General features: G+C 39.0%; 1 protein-coding gene across 2 annotated transcripts in view; it reads left to right on the forward strand.

The window, feature by feature from the left end:
- LOC129186182 (S-adenosylhomocysteine hydrolase-like protein 1) overlaps positions 1 to 15061 on the forward strand; it is a 30690-nt gene that overhangs the window by 1840 nt on the left and 13789 nt on the right. For both annotated transcript variants that reach the window (XM_054784189.1, XM_054784190.1), the window contains exons 2-11: positions 7274 to 7385; positions 7473 to 7616; positions 8593 to 8693; positions 9847 to 9949; positions 11519 to 11613; positions 11701 to 11807; positions 11879 to 11995; positions 13959 to 14022; positions 14175 to 14263; positions 14334 to 14404. In XM_054784189.1, the coding sequence (XP_054640164.1) occupies positions 7274 to 7385; positions 7473 to 7616; positions 8593 to 8693; positions 9847 to 9949; positions 11519 to 11613; positions 11701 to 11807; positions 11879 to 11995; positions 13959 to 14022; positions 14175 to 14263; positions 14334 to 14404 (1003 nt within the window). The remainder of the gene's footprint in view (positions 1 to 7273; positions 7386 to 7472; positions 7617 to 8592; positions 8694 to 9846; positions 9950 to 11518; positions 11614 to 11700; positions 11808 to 11878; positions 11996 to 13958; positions 14023 to 14174; positions 14264 to 14333; positions 14405 to 15061) is intronic.

Genomic DNA, 15061 nt, shown 5'->3' on the forward strand with positions numbered 1-15061 from the left:
GATGTTGTGTAACAGCAAATTTTGTAAGTACAATACTGTGTACTGTATGCCTGTAATTGTTTCTTAATATGCAAAACTGAATTCAAAATGTATTTAATACATCAGAGAGACATTTAGGGTTTTAGTGTATCAAATATAGGCTTTTGGAGAGCTTTTTATGTGGGCAGCCATCCCATTGTTTATTGCGGTTAATTGGTTCCATACCCGACCACAAAAAGTGAATTTGTATTATTACGTTATTATATCATAATATTCAATATTAATACATTGAATTGTTTTGTAGTTAGAGCATATAAAACTGGATTATGACTTTCTAAATATTATTAGAGCCCCGTAGACATGAAATAACACCACTGTAGTTACCTTTACACGCCTATTATTCTTTGTTTACACCACATTGCTAATCTGTAATGTACAGGCTACGGGACCACTGCAGGGACACAAGAGAAGGCCATGGCTTTAACTAGCGAGCTAACTAGTTGGCCTCCAATTTATTTACTGCATTCTAATTTTAAGAACAGGTTTAAAGCGGGGTGGGAAGAAGGACAAAGAAGCCCAAAACCACTTCCCCACCGAATGGGAGGAGAACTTCTTTTCATTCCGTCATGTCGGGCATGCCATGGCTGACTCCATGCAGTGTGACGGTAATCTAAAGTCATGTCTCAATAATGGACCATTACGGACTCCTAATGGTGAGAATACTACATATACCTTTTGTCTTTCAATAGTTTTGAACTAATAATATGGCATTGTAAACCACGAAACAGCGACCATTCATTAATAAATTTGTGAAAAACTGCGATATAGCGAGGGACCGATAATCGAACCGCGATACTGCGAGGGACGACTGTAAACCGTGATTAGTGAATTTTTGCAAAGTAGGATTCCCTATTTATAAATCAAATATTTTCATAGAAAATAGAAAACCTGTTTATGACCTTCTAAATACAGTTTTTAACATTATTAGAGCCCTCCACACATGAAATAACACCTCTATAGTCACCTTTACATTCCTATTACCCGATATACAGTGGTGTGAAAGTGTTTGCCCCCTTCCTGATTTCTTGTTTTTTTGTAATTTTGCCACACTTAAGCCGCACGATGGCCTAGGTTCGAATCTCCTTTGGGCATCTCTGTGTGGAGTTTGCATGTTCTCCCCTTGCGGTTTTCTCCGGGTACTCCGGTTTCCGCCCACATTACAAAAACATGCATGTTAGGTTAATTGGAGACTCTAAATTGTCCATAGGTATGAATGTGAGTGTGAATGATTGTTTGTCTATATGTGCCCTGCCATTGGCTGGCTACCAGTCCAGGGTGTACCCTGCCTCTCGCCCAAAGTCAGCTGGGATAGGCTCCAGCATACCTGCAACCCTAGTGAGGATAAGCGGCATAGAAAATTGATGGATGTCACACTTAAATATTTCAGATCATCAAAGTAATTTAAATATTACTCAATGGAAACACAACTGAACACAAAATGCAGCTTTTAAATGAAACTTTGAAAAAAAAAATCCAAACCTACATGGCCCTGTGTGAAAAAGTGATTGTCCTCCTTTTAAAACATAACTTAAGTGAGATTAATGGAGATCTATCAGTCTGGAAAAGGTTATAAAGCCATTTGTAAAGCTTTGGGACTCCAGCGAACCACAGTGAGAGCCATTATCCACATATGGCGAAAACATGGAACAGTGGTGAACCTTCCTAGGAGTGGCCGACCAACCAAAATTATCCCAAGAGCGCAGCGACGACTCATCCAAGAGGTCACAAAAGACCCCACAACAACATCCAAAGAACTACAGGCCTCACTTGCCTCAGTTAAGGTCAGTGTTCATGACTCCACTATAAGAAAGACACTGGGGTTCCAATACTAAAACCACTGCTGAACAAAAAGAACATTAAGGCTCGTCTTAGTTTTGCCAGAAAACATATTGATGATCACCAAGACCTTTGGGAAAATATGAGACAAAAATACGAGACAAATGTTGAACTTTTTGGAAGGTGTGTGTCCCATTACATCTGACGTAAAAGTAACGCCACATTTCAGAAAAAGAACATCATACCGTCAGTAAAATATGGTGGTAGTAGTGTGATGGTCTGGGGCTGTTTTGCTGCTTCAGGACCTGGAAGACTTGCTGTGATAACTGGAAGCATGAATTCTGCTGAAGGAGAATGTCCGGCCATCTGTTGGTGACCTCAAGCTGAAAGCAACTTGGGTTGTGCAGCAGGACAATGATCCAAAACACACCAGCAAGTCCACCTCTGAATGGATGAAGACTTTGGAGTGGTCTAGTCCAAGTCCTGACCTGAATCCTTTTGAGATGCTTTGGCATGACCTTAAAAAGGCGCTTCATGCTGGAAAACCCTCCAATGTGGCTGAATGACAACAATTCTGCAAAAATTCCTCCACAGCGCTGTAAGAGACTCATTGCAAGTTATCACAAACGCTTGATTGCAGTTGTTGCTGCTAGGGGTGGCCCAAACAGTTATTAGCTTTAGGGGGCGATCACTTTTTCACACAGGGACATGTAGGTTTGGATCTTTCTTTATCCCTTAATAATAAAAAGTTTCATTTAAAAACTGCATTTTGTGTTCAGTTGTGTTGTCATTGACTAATATTTACATTTGTTTGATGATCTGAAACATTTAAGTGTGACAAACATGCAAAAAAAAAAAAAAAAAATCAGGAAGGGGCAACCGGTTTCTCACACCACTGTAGTGGGCATAATAACAGAATATAAGCCATAAATAAGACTCATGCTCTAGTGTTGCTGTAAATGTGTTCTGGTGCTAGGGGAGCTGAATAGGGGGTGGACAGGAAGTGACGTTGGGGGTTCAGAGTTGACTTGCTGTGGGTTACAGCCACAACAGTAGCCCGTTTTATCGATTGTTGTGCCTTTTTTGAGCTAATTCAAACCTGCAATAAAAGCCTGTTGTTCCGGCAATCAAGTCTGATGCTTGTGTGTCTCACCCGACATTACAGTAACATCAGTGTAGGATACTACATAGCATCAAGTTTGTGAATGTGTCTTCTGAATACCTTGTATTTGTATTTTAGTTTATTTAGCCGTTTTTAAAGCTTCAAAGTGCTTAATTTAGGCAAAAAAATATGCCAAATTTGCTTCAAAAGGCATAATCTTTTCCTATAATGTGACCCAAGCAAGGTCATCAACGAGACGGTTAGGCTGACATTGATGCAAACAAGGCCAGATAAACGCTGAGCAGATTTTGAAGCCGGAACAAGAGGAGTGGCGTGCACTCAGCCAGCAAGCGGGCGTCAGCGGAAAGCTGGTGAACGCGTGTGTAAACAGTTGTATTTTTATTGCTATCATTTGATTTGGCGGCGTATGTCGGGTAGGCGTAAAGCCGGTCCGTTCCGCCACTTCCAAGGACAAGGAAGAAGTGGCCTGGAACGTATTTGTGGTGTGTTGAAGCTGGCGCGTGCACAAGAAAAGTATAACCTTCAGTGGGTCTGATCTGGCAAACCCGGAGCCCAGTTAACCGTTTTTACTTTCACATCCTCGTTCCTTTTAAGAACGAGCACATGGTTTCCATTGCGTCACTCTTCCCATGTAGAATACAGTCATACTTGTGTAATTGAATCAAACACATCGTCATGATACCCCCGCCTGTCGCCCAAAGTCAGCTGGGATAGGCTCCAGCATGCCCCCATGACCCTGAGGAGAAGCGGTATAGAAAATGGATGGATCGTCATGGCGAAGTAACATGCTGTTCTTAATAACAAAATGGAAATCAAGTCACAGTAATACCGATTACATAACCAATCTGGTTATTTGGCACCTTTTTATTTTTTTTTTGAGCGATATGAAAATGTGTCATCTGTGTCCATATCTGCGTTTGATGAACATTAAGCGGATGGGATTAAAAGACTAATACAGGATTGTGCATGTGTTCAACAACCACAACAACAATCCACAACAACAATTGGTTCCACTGGTTATGTATTAAGATTCTGGAAGAACAAACACAGAAAAACAACAACAAAAGAAACACAATCTTTGATGCTGTCCATTTTATTTTGTTGTATAGTATGTTGTTTTGTTTTGTTATGTTATTTTATTTGAGGACGAGACATAATTAATATTAGACACAAAAGTTAGTACGTACCCCATGAACGTCATATCCACTTCCCCGTGGGACAAAAACGAGCTCCAAACTAACCACATTGTTTGTTTGTTTTAAAAACAAAACGTCACTGTGGTTACAAAGTCACATTTGGAGTCTGAAGACGGGACGCTCGGCGGATAATTCTAGCTAGCTTGCCGCGGCTGTTGACAGCTAGGCAAAGCGTGTAAAGAAAGATGCAAGAGAAGTTGAACACCAGAGTAAGCGCTTAAACACGCTGGCATGGATTGGCGTAGCCCGTGTCAAGCTGTCAAACTGAAGCCATTGAGGTTTTACAGACGGGTGTTGGTTCTCGCGGCAGTACGGGATGAAGTGTATCCCTTGTCGGTTCAATACGGGTGTTGGGAACGCTACGTGACACAGCACACATGCACATTCATGTCATGTTTGTGTTGTCATGACATGAATTGTCACGTCGCGGCTGCATGGCGATCGGTGTGATCGGCTTTGAAAGGCATTTGTCGGAATACCTGTATGCCGTTTTTTACGAAAGTCAGTCGATACTAATTGGTGGCAGATCAATCGGATCAGCATCGCCAATTTTATTTTATTTATTCATTTATTTTTTAACCAACTTTATTGACCAGTCCAGGGTGTACCCCGCCTTTCGCCCTAAATCAGCTGGGATAGGCTCCAGCGTAGCCCCACGACCCTAGTGAGGACAAGAGGCACAGAAGATGGATGGATGGAATCAACTTTATCGCTTCAAAATACAATAAAATATAGAAGACACGTGTGAAACAAAAAGCAAACATGTTATGTTTTGTTTTATATTATGTTATTTTATTTTGTGTTTTATTTTATGTTATATTATTTTGTTTTATGTTATGTTGTTTTATTTTATATTATGCTATGTTATTTTGTTTTGTGTTATTTTATGTTATGTTATTATATGTTATGTTATTTTGTTATTTTATTTTGTTATTTTGTTTTATGTTATGTTACATTACGTTATTTTATGTTTTATTTTATTGTATGTTACGTTATGTTATGTTGTTATGTTATGTTATTTTGTCTTATGTTGTTTTATTTTATAAATTTTTTTAATGTTACATTAGGTTATTGTATTGTATTGTATTGTATTGTATGTTATTTTATTTTTCAATCAACTTTATTGTTTCAAAATACAATAAAATATAAAAGACACGTGTGAAACAAAAAGCAAACATGAAACAATTTACACCGGCACGCAAAACCTTGAGTGTGTTCTCTCGCCATGGAAAATAACAGTCACACATGAGTGTGTAAGGCGTCTCAAAAGGTATGCAGAATTCCAAGCACTTTGCCATGCAGTGTCTTGTTTCTGGAGGGTACACAAAAACCACGGATTCAGTTGGGTTTTTGGACCCTTTGACCTGTGCGGGGTGAAGAATACAGTGTCTTGTCGTGTAAATCTCGAGAAAACCGCTTCCCGTTGTTCTTTGTTGCCGCGTTACAGTCGCTGGTATGCGGCGTTGGGTTTAGTAGCGAGTCCTTGAAAGCGGAGATGGATCAGGGTTAAAGGTCTGGCTCGCCTTCTGAGCACAAACGGCATCTCACTCAATCTCCACATGATTGGTTTTTCCTGAAATTGTAGACTCTTTCTGCTCAGAATCTTGCTTCCTGGTAGAAAATAAGGATTGCATTATTGTGTGTGTCCGGCATGTGCGGTACGGTAATCCCTCATTTATTGCAATTAATTGGTTCCACACCCGACCCTGATATGTGAATAAGTAGGATTCCTTATTTATAAATGGAGTATTTTGTAGTTAGAGCATCGAAAACTGTTTAGAACCTTTTAAATTGGGTTTTAATATTATTAGAGCCCTCTAGAAATGAAATAACACCCCCATAGTCACCGTTACAGTCATATATACTTTTTGTTTTTTGGTTGCAAATCTTTTTTTTGTTTCCAAATCCATTATTTTTGTTTGCAAATCTTTTTTTGTTTGCAATTTTTTTGTTTTTAAATATCTTATTTTTGTCTGTAATTTTTGTTTTTGTTTGCAGATCTTTTTTTGCTTGCAAATCCATTATTTTTTTGTGAATCTTTTTCTGTTTGCAAATCTTTTTTTGCTCGCAAATCTGTTAATTTTTCATTGTAAATCTGTTTTGTTTGTAAATCTTAATTTTTTTTGCTTGCAAATTATTTTTTTGTTCCCAATTCTATTATTATTGTGTGCATTTTTTTTGCTTGCAAATCTATTATTTTTGTTTGTCAATCTTTTATGCTTCCAAATATTTTTTTTGTTTCCAAATACACTATTTTTGTTTGCAAATATTTTTTTTGCTTGCACATAGATTTTTTGCAAATCCATTATTTTTTTTGCACATCTTTTTTGTTTGTAAATAATTTTTTCCTTGGAAATCCATTTTTATTGTGGATTATTGTGCCTGTTGTGAGATCATTTAAAGCTGCAATAGCTAGAAAGCTGCAACCTGTTGTTCCGGCGATCAAGTCTGGTGCTTGTGTGTCTCACCCAACACTACAGTAACATGACTGACACCTAGTGACCAGTAAGTGTAGAATACTGCATATTATCACAGCATCTTTGAATGTGTCGTCTGAATGCCTTATAATTGTATTTTTCTTCATTTAGTCATTTTTATACTTTAAAACGCTTAATTTAGGCAAAAAAGTACAGTTAGCTTAAATATACACATTTTTTATTATAATAGGCTGTATTCAACCACGAAACAGCATGATATGTTTGATAAACCATGCTAGAGTGAAGCTGCGAAATTAGAGGAGCGAAGTGGCGAGGGATGACTGTACTACCGTAAATGCTCGGGGCGCTACCTATAGCAAAAAAAGGGCGAGGAGAGACTTAAAAAAACAAAAACTTTAATCATAATGTGGAGTGCATGAAAAAGTGGAACGAAAACCCTAGCTCTCCTGACCACATGATCACATATGAAGAAGTACATTGCACAACACAACAGCAACAGAACCAATGTTGTAACGGGTAAGGCGCCAAACAACTGTGTTACACACATGACAGCTGAGTAGCGCAACTGACATTTTAAAGGGCATGCAGAGGTGGACAGAGCTGTTGGATGCTGAACGGTACTATTATGTACAATGTCAGTGAAGGGCCTTTGGAGTCACAGACCTTGGGAACAACTTTAACATGTCTTTTGTTTTCATCAGCAAATCCAGTTTGTGGAGGACAAGCAGGAGTTCAGCAGGTTCCCCACTAAAGCAGGCCGCCGTTCGCTGTCCCGCTCCATCTCTCAGTCGTCCACGGACAGCTACAGCTCCGGTACAAAGCAGTGCCAGTGGTTTCTGCGTCTCCTTTTCGTCCCAGACTTGTTGATATTTTCTTTGGATCCGGTGTTCTGCTCCACAGCCGCGTCCTACACCGACAGCTCGGACGACGAGACCTCCCCGCGGGACAAAACGCAGGTCAACTCCAAGGGCAGCAGTGACTTCTGCGTCAAGAACATTAAACAAGCAGAGTTCGGGAGACGGGAGATTGAGATAGCGGAACAAGGTGAGAACCTCTTGTGAGCTGCACATTGAATATCATTTCATGCAAGTTTTTCATTGATTGTTTGTAGGCCTGTCACGATAATCGATACATCGATTAATTGAATGCTAAAAAAAAAACAAGTCGATAATTATGCCGCCCTCGATAAATTGACATGTGCATGCATGCGTGTGTTTTTCATCCGCTCGTCTCTTTGTACCACACAGGCTGGATGACAAGAGGGTTCACTCTGCATCTGTCTGTGAGCATTGGTTCTGTGGTGGAATGAATGGAGAGAGTGAACTGTCCTCTCATTCAGCCTCTTTGTAAAGGCTTGGCTCCTAGTGAGTGTATACAGAGCTCTAGCAGCAAATTAGCCTTGTGAGAAAGCATACGCTAACATGAATGAAGGCACAGAAGCGATGGTTTCTAAGGCGAACGCAACAACTCCATTGTGGGAATATATTGGTTTTAAACAGAATGAACAAGGTGAGCACATGAACACCGACGAACCGATTTGTTCGAAAGTAGTGACGAGGAAGAAGGGGAACACGACCAACTTGTACGCACACCTGAAACACAGCCATCCTTTTCAGTTTTCCCAACTGGGGAAAAAAAAAAACTACCGCTGGAAGTGCAGCAGAGCCTTTGTCCCGACAGCCAACGGTTACTGAGGCATTTGGTCGGCAATGTAAATATAAACAAAATAGCACAAAATGGCACGCTCTCACAGACATTGCAAAAGAAATGCAACCTTTCAATACATTTTATGCCATATCAATGAAAAAATTTTGTATAATATCGATTATCAAAGATAATTTGTAGCACCATTTTCAACCAGCAAAATTTGTTATCATGACAGGCCTAATTGTAATATTTTGCACTCCAAGCTCTGTTTGCTACGCTCTTTGTGTCTATGTCCGCTGCATTGGCATCTTCGACCTTGTTCTTTCTCTCTTGTTCTGTCTCCCACTCATCGCTCCAAACATTCTGTTCTCAGACATGTCGGCACTGCTGGCTCTCCGGAAGAGAGCGCAGAGTGAGAAACCGTTGGCAGGCGCCAAAATTGTGGGCTGCACGCACATCACCGCACAGACGGCGGTAAGATATCTCTCTGTCTTCAAGCTTACTGTAAAGGGTCCCTGACATGATTTATCAACTTTGCTTAAAAATGTTATATATTGTTTGTAATTATGTTGGCTCTTTAACAGGACCCAATTATGAGCTATGAGAAAAGTCACGACGAGTTTATCAACCCATTGGAAATCGCAGGAGGTCATTACTCAATAACGCATCTTACAAAGAACGCTAAACTCATCACATCAGGCGCTGCAATGGTGCCTCTCTCCACCAGAGGGAGCCAGAGGAGCCCAGAGGGAGGCTGACATCATTGCAGCGCCTGACAGCCATAACCAATGAAAAGCTTTGCAGGGACAACATGCATTATGGGAAAACTTCAAAATATTTTTTTTAATGTTAAACTCGTATTGGTACTTGTATTGTATATTTGTTAGCTATCTTTTGAGTGTTAAGTGGCTGTGTGGTGAGTTTAGTGTTCTTTGTAAGATGACACAGTGAGTCAGACTGTTATATTGATTAATGACCTCCTGCAATTTCCAATGGGAAGACAAGCTCATCGCGAGTTCACTCATAGCTTGTGATTGGCTCCTGCTAAAGAAAGAGCTACTGTTTCCTCACAGACTCTGTAGACTCACAGTAGCGGCACAGTATTTAAACGATTAGTAGAAGTTTTACAGTGAAGGAGAAGTCACGAGATTGGAACATGGCCATAAATTAGCTCGTATAAGAGGCAGGGTTCAAAGTTGAAGAATTTACTGTAGTAATACATATTATTTTTACATTTTATTATTTAATAAATTTTATTATTTAATAAATTGTATTAAATGCCTGAAGTAAATCTTTAACTGGTAGGTTACAATAAAAATGATGCCTCATTGACCACCACTACCATAAAATGACCATCATTTTGCCTCTTCTGTTGTTTGCTAACTTGCTAACAACCTTTGAGACACCTTTTTTCCAGCAGGTCTGTGTGTCACAGCTGCATTTCTGCAGCCCACTGGCGTGTGTGTGCGCGTGTGCGCGCGCGTGTGTGTGTGTGTGTGTGTGTGTGTGTGTGTGTGTGACAGGACGAAAAGCCTCCAACATGTTGGTTTGCTTGCGTGTACAAATCTCAAACCCGCGACTATAAGACGCCAGATATTTGGCACAGTCATCTTCTCTGCGGTTCCAGGTGCTGATCGAGACTCTGGTGGCTCTGGGCGCACAGTGCCGCTGGACTGCCTGCAACATTTACTCCACGCAGAACGAAGTGGCCGCTGCCCTGTCAGAGATAGGTAAACACTCCAAGGAGATGAAACACATTTACTCACATTCCGCGCCAGGAACCAGGGTTGAACGTTAATGGAAGACGTGAATCATTTCACACCCAAGGAGCGCCATCTCTTGAGGCCATTATCAGGTGGTCGCTATGCGATGGTCAAAGTATGTTGTAAATTCCACCGTGGATCACGCCGGTGGTCTGACGTGTTGATAGCTGGCTATAGAATGAGGAGTGACGAGATTGTGTGTAACTCTGAGTTGTGGTTGTGGCTTTTTGCATATAACAGGGGTGTCCAATGTGCGTGCCCGGGGGCCATTTGCGGCCCGCATAACATTCTAAACATCTAATTTAACAAGAAGACTAAAAAAACCAGCAAAAATTTAACAATCTGCAGTAATTTTACAAGACTAAAGTCAAAATATTAGGAGAAAAAAAGTTGTAATCTAACAAGAACATTTTTATGAAAATTACCTCATAATACTAAGAGGAAAAATGATTTTCTCATTTTAGTAGCGTAATTTCGAAATATTAAAGAAAAAAAGATGTACTGTTTTAAAAACAAAAACAAAACAACAAATACAGTTGTAATATTTGGAAAATTTGGTTTCGGAAAATGTTTTAATATGAGAATAAAGTCTACATATTATGGGAATAAAATGATAATTGCAAGAAGAAAGTGTACAAGAAGGAAGTTGAAATAGTTTGAAAATGAACAAAAAACAGCTGTGATTTTATGAAAATAAAGTCAAAATATTAAGAGAAAAAAGTCACAGTTTTACAAGAATAAACCAGTAATATTATGAAGAGAATAATAATAATATCATTTTAGTAGCATAGCGTTGAAATATTAAAGAAAACGTTTTGATTTTTTCCAAGTCATAATATTATGAAAGTTGTAATTCTTAAAAAATGTAAGTTGCAGAACAAGTTATATTATGTGAATAAAGTCATAATATCACAAGAACAAAATTTACACAGATTATTTAAGAAGAAAGGTCAAATAGCCGCACGGTGGTCTAGTGGTTAGCACGTTGGCCAATGCAGGAACAGCCTGGAGATCGGGAAGACCTGGGTTCGATTCTCCCCTGGGCAATTCTGTGTGGAGTTTGCATGTTCTCCCCGTGTGTGTGTGGGTTTTCTCCGGGCACTCCGGTTTCCTCCCACATTCCAAAAACATGCATGTTAGGTTAATTGGTGACTCTAAATTGTCCATAGGTGTGAATGGTTGTTTGTTTATATGTGCCCTGCCTTTGGCTAGCCACCAGTACCCTGCCTCTCGCCCGAAGTCAGCTGGGATAGGCTCCAGCATGCCCCCGTGACCCTAATGAGGATGAAGCGGTATAGAAAATGGATGGATGGGTGAAAGGTCAAATATTTGGAAAATAAAAAAATGAGGGTGTTGATACTAATCATATGTTTTTTTCACCTAAACTACAAAGCTGAGATCCACTTTTTTCTTGAAAAATATATATACAGTAACTTCTTAGCCTATCTTATGTGTTGCTTTACAAAATATCAAAGTTGCATCCTTTCATTTTTCCACTGTGGACACCCATGACCTACAGTATGTGGTACATTTCAGGTGTGGCCGTGTTTGCCTGGAAGGGGGAGTCTGAGGACGACTTCTGGTGGTGCATTGATCGCTGTGTCAACAACGAGGGATGGCAGCCTAACATGGTACACACACAAAAAAAAGAAACTGCCGAGAAGCAACAACTGCCTTACAAGAGAAATAATAAATATGTTGCCCCTCATGCCTGTTAGATCCTGGATGACGGAGGTGACCTCACGCACTGGATGTACAAGAAATACCCAAACGTATTCAAGAAGATCCGAGGCATCGTAGAGGAGAGCGTCACCGGGGTTCACAGGTCAAATAAACACGCAAGTGCACCGGGACTGCCCCATGTGGGGCCGGCAACTAACTGCCTTGTCCTCCCAGGTTGTATCAGCTCTCCAAAGCGGGCAAACTGTGCGTGCCGGCCATGAACGTCAATGATTCTGTCACAAAGCAGAAGTTTGACAACCTGTACTGCTGCAGAGAGTCCATCTTGGACGGGTGAGTGAGTCTGTACGCCCGTCCCGAGTGTAACGTGGCGACATTCGTACGTGTTGTTTGTTTGGCAGCTCCACAAACAGAGGGAGTTCTAGCTTGTGATAGGTCAGCCACGCAAACTAGAATAGCTCTGTTCATTTTCACCAAGGCCACCTGTGAATAGTTTAGTACTCTTTAACAACGTGCATGCAGCTCAGCAGTGGGTTCAGTGCTCCCACAACCCCTAGTCATTTATTGCTAGACGGTGTTAATGTTGCAAGTGTTCCATCCGTCATCAGCTGGGAAGAGAGCAGATCTCTGTTGAGCAACCGTAATCACAGATAGTCACTGTTTTTATTTAACAGAATTATTGTTATTAAGATGCATGCGATTATCTCTTGAGAAGTTAACATAAAAGGTAACATTCTGTGCAATGTTAATAATTTTTTTTTTAGATATTATGTCTTATCTTTAAAAAAAAAAAAAAAAGTATGAGTTTACTCCCGTAATATAAATCATTTACTAAAGATTATAACTGCAAGGTCGGGCTACACCGAAAAGAAAAACAACATAGGTGACACTACTTCGGCAACCATGAGAATAAGGTTGTAATAATAATAATTCAAAAAATAAGGATAGAGAAGTAAGTATGTCATATCATGAGAAGAAACTATGCAAAGTTAAGACACAATTTTTTAAAAGGATAAGTCATAGTTTTATTGGGAAAAAAACCTTCATTTTCTGAGAATCCAAACTTGTAAAGAAAGTCGTAATAGTGCAAGAAAAAGTAGGAATTTTAATAGAGAATAAAATATTACAAGTATATTACAATTTTACAAGAGAAAAGTAATGTCATGAGAATAAAGTTGTATTATTAGAAGAAAAAAATCATAATGTCATGAGAATATAGTTGTAATATTACATGAAAAATGCTGGTTTTATGAGAATAAAACTAATATTACAAGAAAAAAAATCATAGTTATGCTACTTTTATTGAGCATAAAATTGTGATATTAGAAGAAAAAAATGTTAGTTTTATTGAGAATAAAATTGTAATATTACAAGAAAAAAATTATAATGTTGTAATAAAGTTGTAATATTAGAAGAAAAAAAATTGAGCTTTCAGAATAAAGTCGTAATATTACAAGAAAAGAAATCTAAATGTCATGAGAATGTAGTTGTAATATTACACGAAAAAAATGTATAGTTTTACGAGACTAAAATTTGAATATTACAAGTAAAAAAACATAACATTTTGAGAATACAGTTGTAATATTACAAGAAAAAATAATAGTTTTATGAGAATAAAATTGCAGTATTACGAGAAATTTTTTTTAAAGTTGTAAGAATAAAGTTGTAATATTAGAAGCCAAAAATTAGAGTTTTGACAATGTATAGTTTTATGAGAATTATGTTGTAATATTACAACAAAAAATGATAATGTTATGAGACTAAAGTTGTATTATTGGAAGAAACAAATGAGGGTTTTGAGAATAAAGTCGTAATATTACAAGAAAAAAAATCATAATGTTATGAGAATGTAGTTGTAATATCACACACAAAAAAACATAATATTATGAGAATTAAGTTGTAATATTACGAGGGAAAAATAGTTTTATGAGAATAAAGTAATAATATAAGGAGAAAAAAATCATAATTTTACAGTAATCAATTATTAATATTACAAGAATAAAAAATCATAATACTAGAATTTTTTTTATGAGAGTACATTTGTAATATTGCAAGAAAAAAATGATAATTTTACAAGAATACATTTAGAATATGACAAGAAAACACAAGAATAATGTCCTATTATTATTATTATTATGAGGAGAAAATGCATAAGTTTTTACTGTGACCCTAATACTCCTTTTGTAAAAATAAATAAATAAAAGCTGTCAGCTCCTTGTTGGACATAATGACAGGTAGCTAGCTTCCCTTCGCTACGCAGTGTGTTAACTATTGTATGTGTCTCAATTGTATTCAGCTTGAAGAGAACGACAGATGTCATGTTTGGAGGCAAACAGGTGGTTGTGTGTGGCTACGGTGAGGTGAGACACAGACCCCCTTGCACCACATTTCCCTCCGATGTGCAGCAGTGAAAACACTCATGATGTCACACCACCATGCTAAGATTGTTTAAGCATGTTGATTGATGTTTCTTTAGACAACAATAGCAAATAACAGCGTCTTATCCTTGCAGGTTGGGAAAGGTTGTTGCGCTGCATTGAAAGCTCTGGGAGCCATCGTCTACATTACAGAGATTGACCCTATTTGCGCCCTACAAGCTTGGTGAGCACAGCCTACAAGTACAACGAACTGCTGAAACCTAACAGAAATATACCATGCTCCTTTTGAACAGCATGGATGGCTTCAGGGTGGTCAAGCTGAACGAGGTCATTCGCCAGGTTGATATCATCATCACCTGCACTGGTAACTCCTACTCTCCACACACACGTCCCCCCCAACCCCCACCTTCTCATGGAGGCTTTAGATCACACTTTTTCACCCTGCAAGCTACTTTTAAAATGACCAGGTCCCAAAGATCTACGTCCTACTATGAACATAGAAAGTATTTTTAATATATACATGCGTAATATATTTTAGGAGTACACGATAATTATTGGGATGATATGAGGGAATTATGATATCATACTGATAAATCCGATAACGATAAACAACGAAAGTAGCTTAGATAGCCGATAATTTTAAAAAAAACGCCCCAATGAGTCAAACCAAGCGCTCCTTTTTTCTCCTCCTACCTGTGAGGTTAACGGCCTGTCGTAACTTCCCCTGAGCTCACTTGTAAACAAACATTCACTGTTTCAGAGACATTTCGTGTTGTAGTTGTACCAAATGTTCCTCGATGAGGGGAGAAAAAAACACCCCATCGAGCACACAAAAAAACCTTATCAGCCACCTGAAACGCTACATCGCTACCACGCCTGGTGCTTGTTGTGCTGAAACATTTGGAAAGTGCAAACGGTTTGCCAGAGACCTCTGTGGCGTCACACCGGCCGCTCGGAGCGTGTGCCCGAATACAGTGCACCTTGCTGGGCCACTCCAGGTGGCTCCTCCCGGTCTATCCTC

The sequence above is a fragment of the Dunckerocampus dactyliophorus genome, chromosome 8, assembly GCF_027744805.1.
Source record: "Dunckerocampus dactyliophorus isolate RoL2022-P2 chromosome 8, RoL_Ddac_1.1, whole genome shotgun sequence".
Taxonomy (NCBI): Eukaryota; Metazoa; Chordata; class Actinopteri; order Syngnathiformes; family Syngnathidae; genus Dunckerocampus; species Dunckerocampus dactyliophorus.